The sequence below is a fragment of the Gorilla gorilla genome, chromosome 14, assembly GCF_029281585.2.
Source record: "Gorilla gorilla gorilla isolate KB3781 chromosome 14, NHGRI_mGorGor1-v2.1_pri, whole genome shotgun sequence".
In the NCBI taxonomy this organism is placed as follows: Eukaryota; Metazoa; Chordata; class Mammalia; order Primates; family Hominidae; genus Gorilla; species Gorilla gorilla.
The window spans coordinates 25,038,862-25,054,237 of record NC_073238.2 but is presented as its reverse complement, the minus strand read 5'-3'; the positions used below and the strand labels follow the sequence as shown (position 1 = coordinate 25,054,237).

General features: G+C 49.5%; 1 protein-coding gene and 1 pseudogene across 1 annotated transcript; both read right to left on the bottom strand.

The window, feature by feature from the left end:
* Positions 1–2,011: 2,011 nt before the first annotated feature.
* LOC101132815 (putative T-complex protein 1 subunit theta-like 1) lies at positions 2,012–4,037 on the bottom strand. The gene has a single exon (XM_019030614.4). It carries the CDS (start codon positions 3,810–3,812, stop codon positions 2,142–2,144), a length of 1,671 nt encoding a protein of 556 aa, XP_018886159.3. The 5' UTR covers positions 3,813–4,037; the 3' UTR covers positions 2,012–2,141.
* Positions 4,038–6,159: 2,122 nt separating this feature from the next.
* On the bottom strand, positions 6,160–6,882 carry LOC101132439 (putative fatty acid-binding protein 5-like protein 3; annotated as a pseudogene).
* Positions 6,883–15,376: the final 8,494 nt, after the last annotated feature.

The window sequence follows — 15,376 nt, the reverse complement described above, 5'->3', positions numbered from 1 at the left end:
CAAGTGAGACTCCATCTCAAAAAAAAAAAAAAAAAAAAAAAAGGACACTTAAAGATGACATTAAAGAGGATACTTAGATTCTAGACAAAATCAAGATATAGCAAATTGGGGTGGGACACACCCGTAATCCCAGCATTTGGGGAGGCCGAGGCAGGTGGATCACCTGAGGTCCAAAGTTTGAGACCAGCGTGGCCAACATGGCAAAACCCCGTCTCTACTAAAAATACAAAAATTAGCCAGGTGTGGTGGTGGACACCTGTAGTCCCAGCTACTCAGGAGGCTGAGGCAGGAGAATCATTTGCGCCCAGGAGGTGGAGGTTGCAGTGAGCTGAGACTGCACCGCTGCACTGGTGCCTGGGCCACACCAGTCACTATGCCTGGGTGACAGAGCAAGACTCTGTCTCAAAATAAATAAATAAATAAAATTTTGTTTTGCTGTGTTGCGGCTAATATGCGTGCTATAAGACAATGGTTTCTTGAGTCTCATTCTCTCTGCATATGCCTAAAGCTTTTTTATTTTTATGATTCTAAGAGATTGTACCTTCTCATCTCCTAGATTCTGTCCCATAGGTTCTGATCTTTTCCTAGAGTAACTTGGATGGTTAAAAATGTGGAAAAAGCTTTGGGTATTAGGTGCTGAACCCACTCACCTCTGCTTAGACCCCTTCTTTAATGCCCAAGGTTGTCCAATCCTAGCTCTTCCCCCTACCCTCAGCTTTCTCCTCACCTACACAACAACCTTAGCATAATCCTAAGGTATGTGTTCTTATCTTCTGTTATCTATGCCAAGGATGTTTGCTGGTTTTGTTTTGTTTTGTTTTGTTGAGACAGGGTCTTGCTCTGTCACTTAGGCTGGAGTGCAGTGGCACAATCACAGCTCACTGCAACCTCGATCTCCTGGGCTTAAGTGATCCTCCCACCTCAGCCTCCTGAGTAGCTGGGACTACAGGTATGCATCACCACACCTGGCTAATTTTTTTTTTTTTTTTTTTGAGGCAGAGTTTTGCTCTTGTTGCCCAGGCTGGGGTACAATGGCATCATCTCAGCTCACAACAACCTCTGCCTCGCGGGTTCAAGCAATTCTCCTGCCTGGGCCTCTCAAGTAGCTGGGATTACAGGCATGTGCCACCACGTCCGGCTACTTTTTTGTATTTTTAGTAGAGATGGGGTTTCTCCATGTTGGTCAGGCTGGTCTTGAACTCCTGGACTCAAACGATCTTCCTGTCTCAGCCTCCCAAAGTGCAGGAATTATAGGCATGAGCCACTGTGCCAGGCAAGGATTTTTTTTTTTAAGTTACATTTCTGCCTGCCAGCACAGCAGCCCCTTTTCCTGCTCTCTCTCTCTCTCTCTCTCTCTCTCTCTGTGTGTGCTTTAAGATGATAGTCCCTTCTTTTTTTTCAAATAACCACAACGGGAAGGACTGACCACTCTTGTAAGCTGCAACTGATGTTTTCAGACTCCTAAAGTGACATCTAGACATAAGTCCATATATGTCAGAATATCATGCAGGGAATGCTCAAATAGTTGGGAAGAGATTGCTGCACTGTGTTTTGCATGCCCAAAGCCCACATAGGTACTCAGTTTAAAAATCTTAATAGAATTGAATCCTGCTCTTATCATAGGAAAGGAAGAGAATCTGAGAGAGAAACAGAAAATGAAAAGGTCAAGAAGTGGCCGGGCATGGTGGCTCTTGCCTGTAATCCCAGCACTTTGGGAGGCTGAGGCGGGAGGATCATGAGGTCAGGAGTTCGAGACCAGCCTGGCCAATATGGTGAAACCCCGTCTCTACTAAAAATACAAAAAAATAGCTGGGCGTGGTGGTGCGCACCTGTAGTCCCAGCTATTCAGGAGGCTGAGGCAGGAGAATCTCTTGAACCAGGGAGGCGGAGGTTGCAGTGAGCCAAGATCACGCCACTGCACACCAGCCTGGGCAACAGAGTAAGACTCCATCTCTAAAAAAAAAAAAAAAAAATTCGAGAACTGGAAAGGAACTAAGCACATGAAAAGAAATTTTATGTTCCTTCATGTTTTTATTTAAAGAAACCGAATCAAGTACCAAACATGGAATAAAGGCAAACATTCATTTTTGGGGTGATTGTTCCCTTCTTGGCAATCCCTGTTTTATTGAGGGTATCACTAGTTATTCATTCCAAGGATTTTTTTTTTTTTCCACAGGAGGTGGGCGTTTCTTTGTCTTCTTAGAGTCAGGATTCCAGATCTGCTGATGTGTGGGACTTTTCTTGGCCACTACGATTTCATCTACAGTCACGAGCTGTAGCACCACCTCAGCCACTGCTCGAAATCCTTGGGCTTTGACTATTAGGGTGTCCCACACCCCTTCCTGGGCCACCTTTATTATCCCTTCAGCTCCCACACCCATTAGGAGGTTCCCACCTTGGTGCACTCCACTCATTTCTGCCACCACGTCTGAGACAGCTAAGCCTGCATTCTCTGCCAAGGTTTTAGGAAGATACTTCAGGGCCTGGGCAAATGCTAGGAATGCAGGCCCATTGGGCCCTTCCAATCTGCTTCCTTTATCAGAGAGCATTTTTGCCAAAGCCATTTCTGTGGCCCCAGCTCCTGGGATTAGTCTGGGATCTTGACATAGCTGGAAATAGGCATCAATGCCATGGTAGACTGCCTGCTCTGCACTCTGCAGCCCCTGGGTGGTGGCTCCCCTGAGAACCACGGTGAGGGCAGGTGTGCCTGTACATTCCCATTCAAATACCACAGCCAAACCATCTCCCATCTCCTGCCTGTAAACCCTCTGGCACTTGCCTGGCCTCTGGGGAGGGAGCAGATGAGGCAGCAGAGGTGTGTCCAACACCTCACTCAGGTAAATGATCTCCATCCGAGACCTAGCTTGAATCACCACGATGCCATACTTGTCTGCCAGTGTGAGGGTCTCCTCGTCGACCTCCCCCAACACCACTGCCACATTAATTCCCCCGGCTGCCAGCTGGCCTACTTGCTTTTCTAGTAATTGGTCGCTTCCTTTACTAAATTGAGCTAGATCAGCAGGACTAGAAAGACAGGCCGTTGCTGGTGCATTTGGATGGGCAGAACCAAAGGGGCAAGCAAAGAGAGCCACCCTGGCACCACTTAACACTGCGGCCATTTGCCCACAGAGCTTCCCAGATATTGCTAACCCCTGGAGGAGGCAGGAATCCTCCAGTGTCCCTCCGTGCAGCGCGCACACCCCAACACGCTCAGGCTTGAAGCTGCCGTCTAGCTCCTTGATAGTCCAGCAGGCATGGGCCACCAGCTTGGTCAAGTGGTCCATGGGGGGCAGGGTGTGGGTATTCATCACAGAATGGAGGGCCCAGGACGGATCTTCCAAAGGCCCCAGAGATTGGATGGCCAGGGAGGGCAGTGTGGCCAGGACCTCTGCAGTGGCTGTGGTGTAGGCCTCCCGGAGCTGTGGGCGAGGCAGGCCGGCCTTCAGCAGTTGCTCTGCCTGTTCCAGCAAGGCTTCCGTCAGCAGAACCACAAAGGCTGTGCCATCCCCACTATTCTCTGCCTGGGTTTGGGCTGCTTCCCGGAGGAGCCATGCCGCTGGGTGCTCCAGCTCCAGGGCCCTGAGGATGGCAGTGGCACACCCCGTGCACACTGTTTCTCCTTTCATGGTCACCAGGAACTTCTGCCGGCCGTGGGGGCCATAGCAAGGCCGGATGACATTGGCCAGGGTCTGGACTGCAGCCAAGCTGCTCAGCAGGTGGGGCTCCTCCTCTTCCGTACTCCTTGGGCTCTCCCTTGGGTTCAGTGCCAGCCGCTGGGGCAGCTTCAGGGCTGAAGGGACTGTGCTGTCCATGGCCCGCAGAGAGAGGAGAGGCCACCGTGGGTTGCAGAGATGCTCTAGAAACAGCAGCAGGGGCACCCTTGACACCGATCATTGAAAGTACTCAAGAGGTCAGTGGAAGCAAGGAGCCAAATGCCCATTGACTGGTATCTGAAGATGTCAGCACAGACCAGTGTTCCACTGTGGGTCCAAGGATGAGCTCCAAAGAGCCCAGTCCTAAAGCCACCCCAGGGTTGATTCTGTAAAGGAAGTGGGTCTTGGGGCCTCTCAACCTTGGTGGCTGAAATGGGATCTTTAACTGATGAAGTCACAAAGTGGAAAATGGAACCAGGATAGAGAATGAGGTCACAGAAGTCTGGTTAGAACTGAGGAGGCCCTACCAGCAGGCAAAAGTCAGGCCTTGTCCAGCAATGGAGGTACATGCACCTCTGCACCAGGTCTGAGACTTGTTTAAACGTTAGTTACAATAAGGAGGAGATCAAGTGAAAAACTACCCACCTCACCCTGTCTGGAGTGCAGGGGCATGACCATGGTTCACTGCAGGCCCAACTCCCTGGTCTCAAGCAGTCTTCCTGTTCAGCCTCCCAAGTACCTGGGACTACAGGCGCACACCACCACACCTAGCTAGTTTTTTTATTTTTTGTAGAGACAGGGTTTCTGTATGTTGTTCAGGCAGGTCTCAAATTCTTAGCCTCAAGAGAGCCTTCCACCTTGGCCTCCCGAAGTGCTAGGACTCCAGGTGTGAGCCACCACCACACCCATGCTTTTTTTTTTTTTGAGACAGAGTTGCACTCTGTTGCCCAGGCTGGAGTGCAGTGGTACAATCTTAGCTCACTGCAACCTCCGCCTCCCAGGTTCAAGCAATTCTCCTGCCTCAGCCTCCCAGTAGCTGGGATTACAGGTGCCAGCCACCATACCCGGCTAATTTTTTGTATTTTTAGTAGAGATGGGGGGTTTCACCATGTTGGCCATAGTTGGCCAGGCCGGTCTCGAACTCCTGGCCTCAAGTGATCTGCCCACCTCGGCCTCCAAAAATGCTGGGATTACAGGTGTGAGCCACTACACCTGGCCTTTTTTTTTTTTTTTTTTTTTTTTTTTTTTTGAGAAGGAACTGAGAGATGATGTCTGTGTTTTGTTTTGTTTTGGTGTTACTTTCTCTTGCAGTACTGTGTAATATTAGCCATGTTTTGCTATCTGTCTGCCTTTGCCTTTTTGGGTATCTTATCAGTTTGTGCTTGTGTATCAGGTTTCTTAGGGTGTATGTTGGTCTTTCAGGGTGCAGGTGTGGGAGGCTGCACAGCATGCATGCCTGTGCCACGACTCCCAACTCTGCCTCCCTGGCAGAGGCAGGGCAAGACAAGGGGGGAAGGATGCTGACAGCTCACAGACAAATAGAAGTGAACCCAGAGGGGTGAAAAGCAACCAGCCTCCCAGTGGTCAGGGAGGTAGAAGCCTAAATGGGGCCCTGAGGTTTAAATGTGAATTGCCTTCCCATCCTAAACTTCAATGCTTACAATTTAAGTCTCTTTTTTTCATTCTCTCTCCTTTCCTCACTTGTCTCCTCTTTCTTCCTATAGAGCCTACTCAGGCAATGATGCTTCTGCTTTAGTTTAACACATATTTAGTCTGGGTGTGGTGGCTCATGTGTGTAATCCCTGCACGTTGGGAGGCTGAGGCGGGAGGATTGCTTAAGCTCAGGAGGTTGAGGCTTCAGTGAGCCATGATTGCACCACTGCATTCCAGCCGGGGCAACAGAGTGAGACTTGTCTCAAAAAAAAAGGGGAAAGGTCATTTGGAATCCTAGTTCAGAGATAACCATTGTTTACAACTTGATGAACATTACTACTTTGCACATATTGTATGCATACATAATTATAGATTTACACCATTTTACATAAGATTATGATACATATATGCTATTCTGTAATCATTTCCTCCTCAACATTATCTTGGCTCAGAGAAATGTTTCTTTTTTTGTTTGGACATGGAGTTTCGGAGTTTCGCTCTTGTCACCCAGGCTGGAGTACAATGGCGCGATCTTGGCTCACCCTCGGCTCATCGCAGCCTCTGCCTCCTGGATTCAAGCAATTCTCTTGCTTCAGCCTCCTGAGTAGCTGGGATGGAGTAGCCATGTGCCACCATGCCCGGCTAATTTTGTATTTTTAGTAGAGACAGGGTTTCTCCGAGAAATGTTTCTTTTTCTTTTTTCTTTTTTTTTTTTTAGCAGAAACACATTTATTTATTAACGAAAGGGATGATCCTAATGAATCCAACACACTTTGAAATAGCTGCATGTAAAATGTTTGTGATAAAGATAGTTGAACACAGTAATGAAAAAAAAAAAGAAAGAAACAGTATGGAGATTTGCTCATTGAACTGAGCTTGGTCATTCTCTTAGTTAACTCCTGTCCAAAGTGATGATGGAATCTTTATTGTGCTTTTTCATAGATCCGAGTACAGGCGACATGGTTCATGACACGCTCCACCACTAATTTCCCATCTTTCAGTTTTCTTGTTATTGTGCTTTCCTTCCCATCCCACTCCTGATGCTGAACCAATGCACCATCTGTAAAGTTGCAAACAGTCTGAGTTTTTCTGCCATCAGCTGTGGTTTCTTCAAACTTCTCTCCCAGGGTACCAGAAAACTGTGTTGTTTTCAAAGTGCTCTCAGTTTTTGTGGTGAGGTTTTTGCCATCACAAGTGATGATACAATCTGGCTTGGCCATTGCGCCCATTTTTCACAAAGCTATTCCCACTCCTAGCTCCTTCATGTATTCATCAAAGCCTTTGCTGTCCACCAGGCACCATCTTCCTTCCAGCTGCTGAACTGTGGCCATGGTGGGTGCAGGGGGGCTGGCGTGCAGAGCGGGGTCTGCGTCGGTGTGGCAGCGTGCTGTCGAGAAATGTTTCTAAGTAGATCTTATTTGGTCTGAGAACCATGAATGATTATTTTGAGCAGTTTTGATTCTGGAGACTACATTTGGATCAGGCACGGTCCTCCAAATTCAGGCTTCTGAAAGCCTGTACCTCAGAGTAGGCTTGATGTTCCATAAAAGATGTGGTTATGAGTGCAAAGATGACTTGCCTGTATTGTTATACAAATGTAAAATGTAACAATCAACAAAAATGTAGCAAAGTATGCATGTATACATTTTCTCTAAAGATACAGTTTCTTTTTTTAAAAAAATAAACACATTAGGCAGGTGTGATGGTGGGTGCCTGTTATCCCAGCTACTCGGGAGGCTAAGGCACGAGAATCTCTTGAACCTGGGAGGTGGACATTGCAGTGAGCCGAGATTGCGCCACTATACTCCAGCCTGGGCAACAGAGCGAGACTCAGTCTCAAAAAATAAATAAATAAATAATATAAATAAATAAATAAAATAAACACGACTGGCCAGTGGCCGTGGCTCAAGCCTATAATCCCAGCACTTTGGGAGGCCTCAGCCAGGTGGAGTTCAGGCATTCAAGACCAGCTTGGGCAATATGACAAGACCCCGTCTCTACTAAAAATACAAAACAATAGCCGGCCGTGGTGATGTGTGCCTGTAGTCAGCTACTTGGAAGGCTGAGGTGGGAGGATTGCTTGAGCCCTGAAGGTGGAAGTTGCAGTGAGCTGAGATTGTGCCATTGCACTCCAGCCTGGGTGACAGAGTGAGACCCTGTCTCAAAAAATAAAATAAAATAAAATAAACACTCCTATAAAGGATCCTCTTAGCTCTTTTTCTAACACCTAAGCTATATTTTCATATTCACTTCAGTTACCCTACAACTGTTCACTGAGCTGCTGTTGAATAGGGGAAATAAGGCAGATAACTGCTGCCATCTCCGCTGGGTTTAGGGACAATACAGACATTAATCTGGGCACTTTCATTACAGGCAATGAGAGCTGTGAGTGGGGAAAGCACAAGGTTGGCAGAAGCATTTAGGGGGACACAGCCATTCTCACAGAGGGCAGAGGTCTAAAGCAAGAGCCGAAGAAAAAGTAGGAACTGGCCTCGTGGAAAGGGGAAGGGCGATGGGACAGCCTGGTGGTTTGTAGCCCACTGGAAGGAGTTCTGAAAACTGGTGGTCAGGTGAGAAGGAAAGCTGGGGAAGAGATGAGCATGTTCGCCAGAGGGTAGCAGGGGCTCTCCAGGACCTAGTGAGTCAAGCCAAGGAATTTAGGCTTCAGCCTGCAGGGTGATGAATAGGGCTGTCTATTCCATTTCTTCCTTCTTTCTTTCTTTCTTTTCTTTCTTTTTTTGAGACAGCGTCTCACTCTGTCGCCCAGGCTGGAGTGCAGTGGCACGATCCTGGCTCACTGCAACCTCCGCCTCCCTGATTCAAGCAATTCTCCTGCTTCAGCCTCCAGAATAGCTGGGATTACAGGCGCCTGCCACCACGCCTGGCTAATTTTGTATTTTCAGTAGAGGCGAGGTTTCACCATGTTGGTCAGGCTGGTCTCGAACTCCTGACCTCAAGTGATCTGCCTACCTCGGCCTCCCAAAGTGCTGGGATTACAGATGTAAACCACCATGCCTGGCCTGAAAATTTCTAGTTTATGATACTTGCCAGCAGAATGTGTTCTGTCACCCTCTTCTGAATAGATATGGTTGTCTGCTATGACTTCTCCCACTGCTGCCCTTCCCCCTGAATCCACAGATGCATTTCTTTTAAAACTATGATCTTGTACACAATGGACGTAAATATTTAATCTTTCTATTTGTATGTTTTTCCATGTTTTTCTTTCTTTCTCTCTTTTTTTTTTTTTTTTTTTGAGGTGGTGTCTGCCTCTATTGCTCAGGCTGGAGTGCACTGGTACAATCTCGGCTCACTGCACCCTCCGCCTCCTAGGTTCAAGGGATTCTGCTGCCTGAGCCTCCTGAGTAGCTGGGACTACAGGTGTGCACCACCACGCCTAGCTAGTTTTTATATTTTTAACAGAGACAGGGTTTCACCATATTGGCCAGGCTGGTCTCGAACTCCTGACCTCGTGATCCTCCCACCTCGGCCTCCCAAAGTGCTGAGATTACAGGCATGAGCCACGGTGCCCGGCCTCCATGTTTATTTTCTAGTTGCTTACTTGTCCTTTTGTGTTTATCCTTGTTAACTACTACTGCCAGGCTTTAAGTATAGACCCCTAGAGGGCAAGATTCGTATCTATATAAAATGTACTGCAAAACATCTACTTAAGCCTCACATTCTTAAACACAAATTACTTTTGAAGATGACTGTTCTGCTTGTTTCCTTCCTGGTTTCTTCCTTTAACTTTTCCACCAAACAGGCACATGATATACTTTACTGAAATAACTTATATAGCAATATGAATTTTTTTTTTTTTTTTTTTTTGAGACAGAGTTTCGCTTTTGTTGCCCAGGCTAGAGTGCAATGGCGCGATCTCGGCTCACTGCAACCTCCGCCTCCTGGGTTCAAACAATTCTCCTGTCTCAGCCTCCAGAATAGCGGGGATTACAGGCGCACGTCACCATGCCAGGCTAATTTTTGTATTTTTAGTAGAGACGGGGGTTCACCATGTTGGCCAGGCTGGTCTCGAACTCCTGACCTCAAGTGATCTGCCTGCCTTGGCCTCCCAAAGTGCTGGGACTACAGGCATGAGCCACCATGCCTGGCAAATTTGAGGTGGAGGTTGCAGTGAGCTGAGATCGCATCACTGCACTCTAGCCTAGGTGACAGAGCAAGACTGTCTCCCACTTCGGCCTCCCAAGTAGCTGGGACTACAAGCATGTGCCACCAGGCCTGGTTAATTTTTTTTCTTTTTTTTTTTTTTTTTTTGAGGTGGAGTCTCACTCCATCACCCAGGCTGGAGTGCAGTGGCGCGATCTCAGCTCACTGCAAGCTCCGTCTCCCGGGTACACGCCATTCTCCTGCCTCAGCCTCCCGAGTAGCTGGGACTACAGGCGCCTGCCAGCACACCCGGCTAATTTTTTGCATTTTTAGTAGAGACAGGGTTTCACCGTGTTAGCCAGAATGGTCTCGATCTCCTGACCTCATGATCCGCCTGCCTTGGCCTCCCAAAGTGCTGGGATTACAGGCGTGAGCCACTGCGCCCAGCCAGGCCTGGTTAATTTTCTTTGGTATTTTTTTGTAGAGACAGAGGTCTCAGTATGTTGCCCAGGCTGGTCTCGAACTCCTGAGCTCAAGTGATCCACCCGCCTTGGCCTTCCAAAGTGCTAGGATTACAGGCATGAGCCACGGTGCCCAGCCTACAGTGCAACTTTAATAACAATATGAACACAAAAATTCTAAGATCTAAAATTTAAGCTTTCAGTGGTCCTTCTATAACTGTGAAAGTTTGGTTCCTAAAAAGCCCTGAGGAATTTATGGGAAAACAAGAGAGACAACATTTAGTAGTGAACCTGTGCATTCTAAATAAAGACAATATCAATCACATGTTATAGGCCTTCAATTAGTAAGAATGAATATTGGACTATGAATTTTTATTCACTGTCACTTGTTTGCTAGATGCTTTGAGAATCTTCCTTGCCTATATTTTCCTGAGATGTTGGTTTTTCTTTGTCACAGATAACAATGCTCATTCCCTCCCCATTAAAAACTACATATATATATGATTAGATGATTACTGCATGTGCTTTGAAATATTCAAATATTTTAGACAGTAAAAGTCCCTTGTAATTCAACCTTTTGCAGATGGTTGGTTAACAGGTTAGTACACATCTACCTAAATTTAAAATCCCATATTTAACATGTATACTTATTAGAAAGTACACATTCTAATATTTTTCTATTGTATTTGGTACTATTTCCAGATGCTCCTGCCTTTTTGCTTTCATAATTTTGAAGGACCTCAGCTCCCTGCCTCCTAGATTTTTGCTACTGTGGTCTCAGAGCTGTGTAATTTGGATGACTGAGATGGAAAAACCTCTGGAAAACCTTTATTTATGTTGAATAAGTATTCCTTGAATCCTTCCTCAGCATCCTGGGTTATATTTGATTTGCTCTGCTCATGATAACTTCATGCCAAGGAGACTGCTATCAGTTCTCTTAAAACAGATCCCAACTCCCTGCTCATAGTGGCCAAAGGAATGGAGATTTCAGGCTGAGTTTACTTACCTGCATCATCTTCATCTATCCAGAAGCATCCCTGCACAAACCTCTGTTTCTACCCTTCCATTCACTCGGCTCACTTTTCTGCTCTAAGTACCCTTTGTTTCTTGTGAACTCTCCAGCAGGAGTGACTTGCAATTTGTATCCACTGACACTTGAGTTCTCGGAAGTGCTGGAGAAGCGTATGGAAGTAAATTATCCTGATGTATAATTTTGTACATGTGAAACTCACCGTGGAAGTGCCTATTCTAATTTCAGTACGGAACACAGCTAAACATTTGGATCAATAATCCAGTTTTGAAAGCACACTTTATTTAAAGTACAATTTGCTGAAAAAAATGAAAAAAGAAAGGGTGCTTTCAAATTTGTACTAAGTAAACTTTCACTAGATCACATCATATGTTTATCACTAGTCACATATATGTTGTATTTCTATGTGTAATCCTCAGGCACTTTTAATTTCTAGTTTGCATTTACCATGCCAGCCTCCTCCTCAATCCCAAATTTCCTTTGGTTATAAATTTAGTAAATTTGAAAGAGCCAGCAGGGATTAAACCCTGAAGGTATTCAAATGACTATCTGACGTTATTCCTCATTTCAGCCATTTCAAAAAATTATGCTTTCATTTAGAATAGGCTCTGGGAATCAAAGTGTGTGTATTTTGCCCAAGTAGAAGACACAGTTTAAAGTTAACATCCTAGCTACTAGAAGGGAAAGCAAACATCGCTGGAAAAGGAGACTATTTTTTTTACCTTAAACTAAAACTACATTGCGAAGATCAAAAGAAATCAACATGAGAGTGTGCCTCTTAACGCCAGGCTCAAAGTAGATGCTTATTAAATGATAGTTTACCCCAATCCTTCACAAATGGTTGATAGGTCTTACTATTTCCCCCCTATTCAAATCTAGAATTTTTTCACTCTCATAAACTAATCGATAGTGAATGGAAAGCACAGAATAGATCATCGTCCAAGTGTTAGGTATTAGCCTGAGAAATCCAGAATCCCATATTTGTAACTGTCCTTCTTGAGAAAGTGCATTTTTCAGGCGGATTCTAGCCCCATTTTTCTTTTTACCATTTTTACATGTTATGAGAGGTGGCTTAGAAATACTTCGATTTTTCCCTCTTCATCACAACACACTGAACGTTAAAATCAAGTGGTTGGGTTTTTATTGGCTTATTTTGTCTCTAACCGTTTTATTTCTCGAGCTGTCATCGTTCTTTTCGTCTTACATCCTTATGAACCTTTTCTGGATTAAAAAAAATGACGTTATAATAAGGAAACTAACTGGCGTTGGATTAGAACGAAGTTGACTCCATTCCTTTTCCTCCCCGTAGTGTGGGCGCTACGAGGAAAGACCTCGGCGAGAACCAGCGAAGCCCGGGCTGCCCTCGCCGTGCGGGCGCACATTTGCTCCTCGCGCCGGGCTGCGCCGGGCGACCGCGGCCGCCTCGGCGTGTGTCCGCGGCTCCCTCCCGCCCTCGCCCGCAGTCCCCCGATCCCGATCCCGGATCTCTGGGTCCACAGCTTGGCTACCTCCCGAGCCGGAGCCGGAGCCGGAGCCGGAGTCGCGGCTGGGCCCGGCCGCCGCGTCACAAGGGGAGGGAACCCGGGGGGGAGGGGGAGGGGCGGTGAGGTCAGCGGCGGCGGCGCGTCCGCGGGCGGCGGGAGCGGCGCATGCGCGGAGCGAGGCCCGTGAGTGGCAGCGGCGGCGCGCGGGGGGCGGGCGAGGGGCCGAGAGTGGGGGAGCGGGCGGGGGCCGTCGAGGCGGCGGTGTGTGGGCGCGACGGCTGCGAGTTGGAGAGGTCTGTGGTGCGGGTCGCCCCGGGGGATCCCCGGCGCGAGCCTCGCGCGACGGCCACGGTCGCGCGGCGTGTGTGTGGGGTCCACGCACACCCGCAAAACTTCCTCCTCCCCTGCTCCGGGAGAGCGAGCGAGCGTGTGTGAGAGAGCGAGTGTGAGGAGCGAGCCGCGGCCCGGCGCCCAGCGCCGCCACTGGAGCAGCTGTCAAAACTTCGCCGCCGCCGCCGCCCGGGCCTGACGGGCCTGACGCGCGGGGGAGGGGCGGCCGGCCGGGGGCGCGACCCCCTCGCCGCCCCCGCCGGGCCCCGCGTCCGGCCCTCCCCGCGCCGGGCCCCTTTCTCCTCCTGCCGCGGGCGGCCCGGGGGAGGGGCCGCGGGCGGAGACCCCGGGGGCCGGCGCCCCTCACGCCGCCCGCCCGCCCGCACCCGCCGGCCCCGCCCGCACCCGCCGGCCCCGCCCGCACCCGCCGGCCCCGCCCGCACCCGCCCGGCCCCTGCGCGCGGAGGTGCGCGCGCCCGCGCCGATGTGTGTGAGTGCGTGTCCTGCTCGCTCCATGTTGCCGCCTCTCCCGGTACCTGCTGCTGCTCCCGGGGCTGCGGGAAATGCGAGAGGCTGAGCCGGGGAGGAGGAACCCGAGCAGCAGCGGCGGCGGCGGCGGCCGCGGCGGCGGGAGCCCCCCAGGAGGAGGACCGGGATCCATGTGTCTTTCCTGGTGACTAGGATGTCGTCGGAGGAGGACAAGAGCGTGGAGCAGCCGCAGCCGCCGCCACCACCCCCCGAGGAGCCTGGAGCCCCGGCCCCGAGCCCCGCAGCCGCAGACAAAAGACCTCGGGGCCGGCCTCGCAAAGATGGCGCTTCCCCTTTCCAGAGAGCCAGAAAGAAGTAAGTTGAGTGCGAGGGAGCCAGGCCGGGAGCCAGCGGCGGCGCCGGGCCGGAGCTGTCACCGGGCGCCCGCCCCGCGGCCTCCGCGCCCCGGCGCCCCCCGGCGGGGTGGGGGCGGGGCGGGCCCGCGGGCGGCGGCGGCTCCCGGCCCCGGCCCCGCGCCCCTCGGTAGCCGCCCGCGCCCGGCCTCCCCCGCTCCGCGCCGCCCGCCCGGGCTCCCGCCGGCGCCCGGCTCCGCACACTTTACTTTTCAGTCGGGCCTTTTCACTGGGTCTGCTTCGCGACTCTTCTTTTGGAGAAATTTCTCGTAGCCGCGTCTTGGCCTAGCTGGATCATTGAGAAAAGAAGCCCGGAGCGCGCCCAGGTAGTCCCCGGCCGGACTCCGGGCGAACCGCCGAGCCGTCGGCGCTCGGGAAACTCTCGGAGCTGTCAAAACGCCCGGGCCAGGTGGTCTCGGGGCGCGGGCTGGGGGCGAGAAGAAAGCGGCCGGGCGAGTGCAGCTTTTGTTTGTCAGCGACTTGCTCCTGGAACTTTTCCTGGTCCCAAACCTGTGTTTTCTTCTTTTGATGATATATTAGGAAGCCATTTGACTTCTTTCTCCCCCCTCCCCCAACCCAGAACCGCACTCCCGGGCTCCGAAAGCACAACTCCTGTGGGATCCCACAGCTTTGGGGAACGGCCTGCCTAAGTTTTGGAGACGTAGCCAGTGTCCCCTCGTAAGGCAGAATACCAAGAGCACTTATTCGGAGCGAGTGCAGATGTAAATGTCGCTTCCCTCGTAAGTCTTAGCTGTAAGGGGCTTGGGAATAGGGTCGCCTGCCTTTGAGCGTACAGTAGGGCAGGACCCCAGCTTATTAGAGGACCAGAAATGTCTTCTTACGGAACGGTTATTTGACGGCTTTGCTTGTAAATTAAGACACCGTTTTAGTGCCAGCGAACTGCTCGGCTTCTGTGGCTCTCGCGTGTGCCGTGGAAGAACTGTGAATGTCTCTCGAAGTTGTAGAATGGCGTGTGTGCTTACTCATTTCGTGAGATGATATTCTCATTGAACTGTCGGGAGTGGAAGGGTGCGCTGGGACGTGAAGGAAGCCAGCACGTTTATGGATAGGCTGTTTCTTTGGTTCGGGTGCATTCACTTAGTAATAGTATTGTTGTTTGGTGATTTGTAGTAAAAATAGTAGCGTGAACTGAGGCATAGCAGAGCTGGGTTGTGGGAACCCATTAAGCTCTTGACTTCAATGTGCTCTTTTCTTGCCCCGCTGTCCTTTTACTATGGAAATGATTCGGGGCCTTCAACTTGCCTCCATATTTTATTGCCAGCTCTTACCTAGCTATGATAATCGTGAGGGAAGCAAGTACAGGATGTGTGTACATTATTACATTAGCTTCTTCGTGATACAAAGTTAGGACTTATTTATTATGCCACTTGCGTTGTAATACAGTGGCAAGTATAAAATGCCCTTATTCTATATTAACTGAAATTTGTAGAAGGAAATGGAGGTTTAAGTAATTTTTAGACGTGTAAGCCACTTTTTTTGCATCCTTTAAGGCAACTCAGGACAAGCCATATTGGGGTTTTACCTTGATTGCCTCCCATTTCACTATTTGCAAAGCATTTCTTCATCTCTTACTGAACATTAATTTGCAAGTATTGTTTTAAATTTGCATTTGAATTCTTACTCCAGAAAGATTAGATCTATGTTGTCATACCCCACACCCCATACTCCTGTAAGGGCGTGCTTGTGCACTCGCACACGCGCACACTCGCACGCGCACACTCGCACACACCCTACTTTTGAAATGAGCTCATTTGTATTAGTG

Bases quoted from the DNA above. Each gene is read 5' to 3' on its own strand.
- LOC101132815 (XM_019030614.4), bottom strand. From the start codon at position 3,812: ATGGACAGCACAGTCCCTTCAGCCCTGAAGCTGCCCCAGCGGCTGGCA.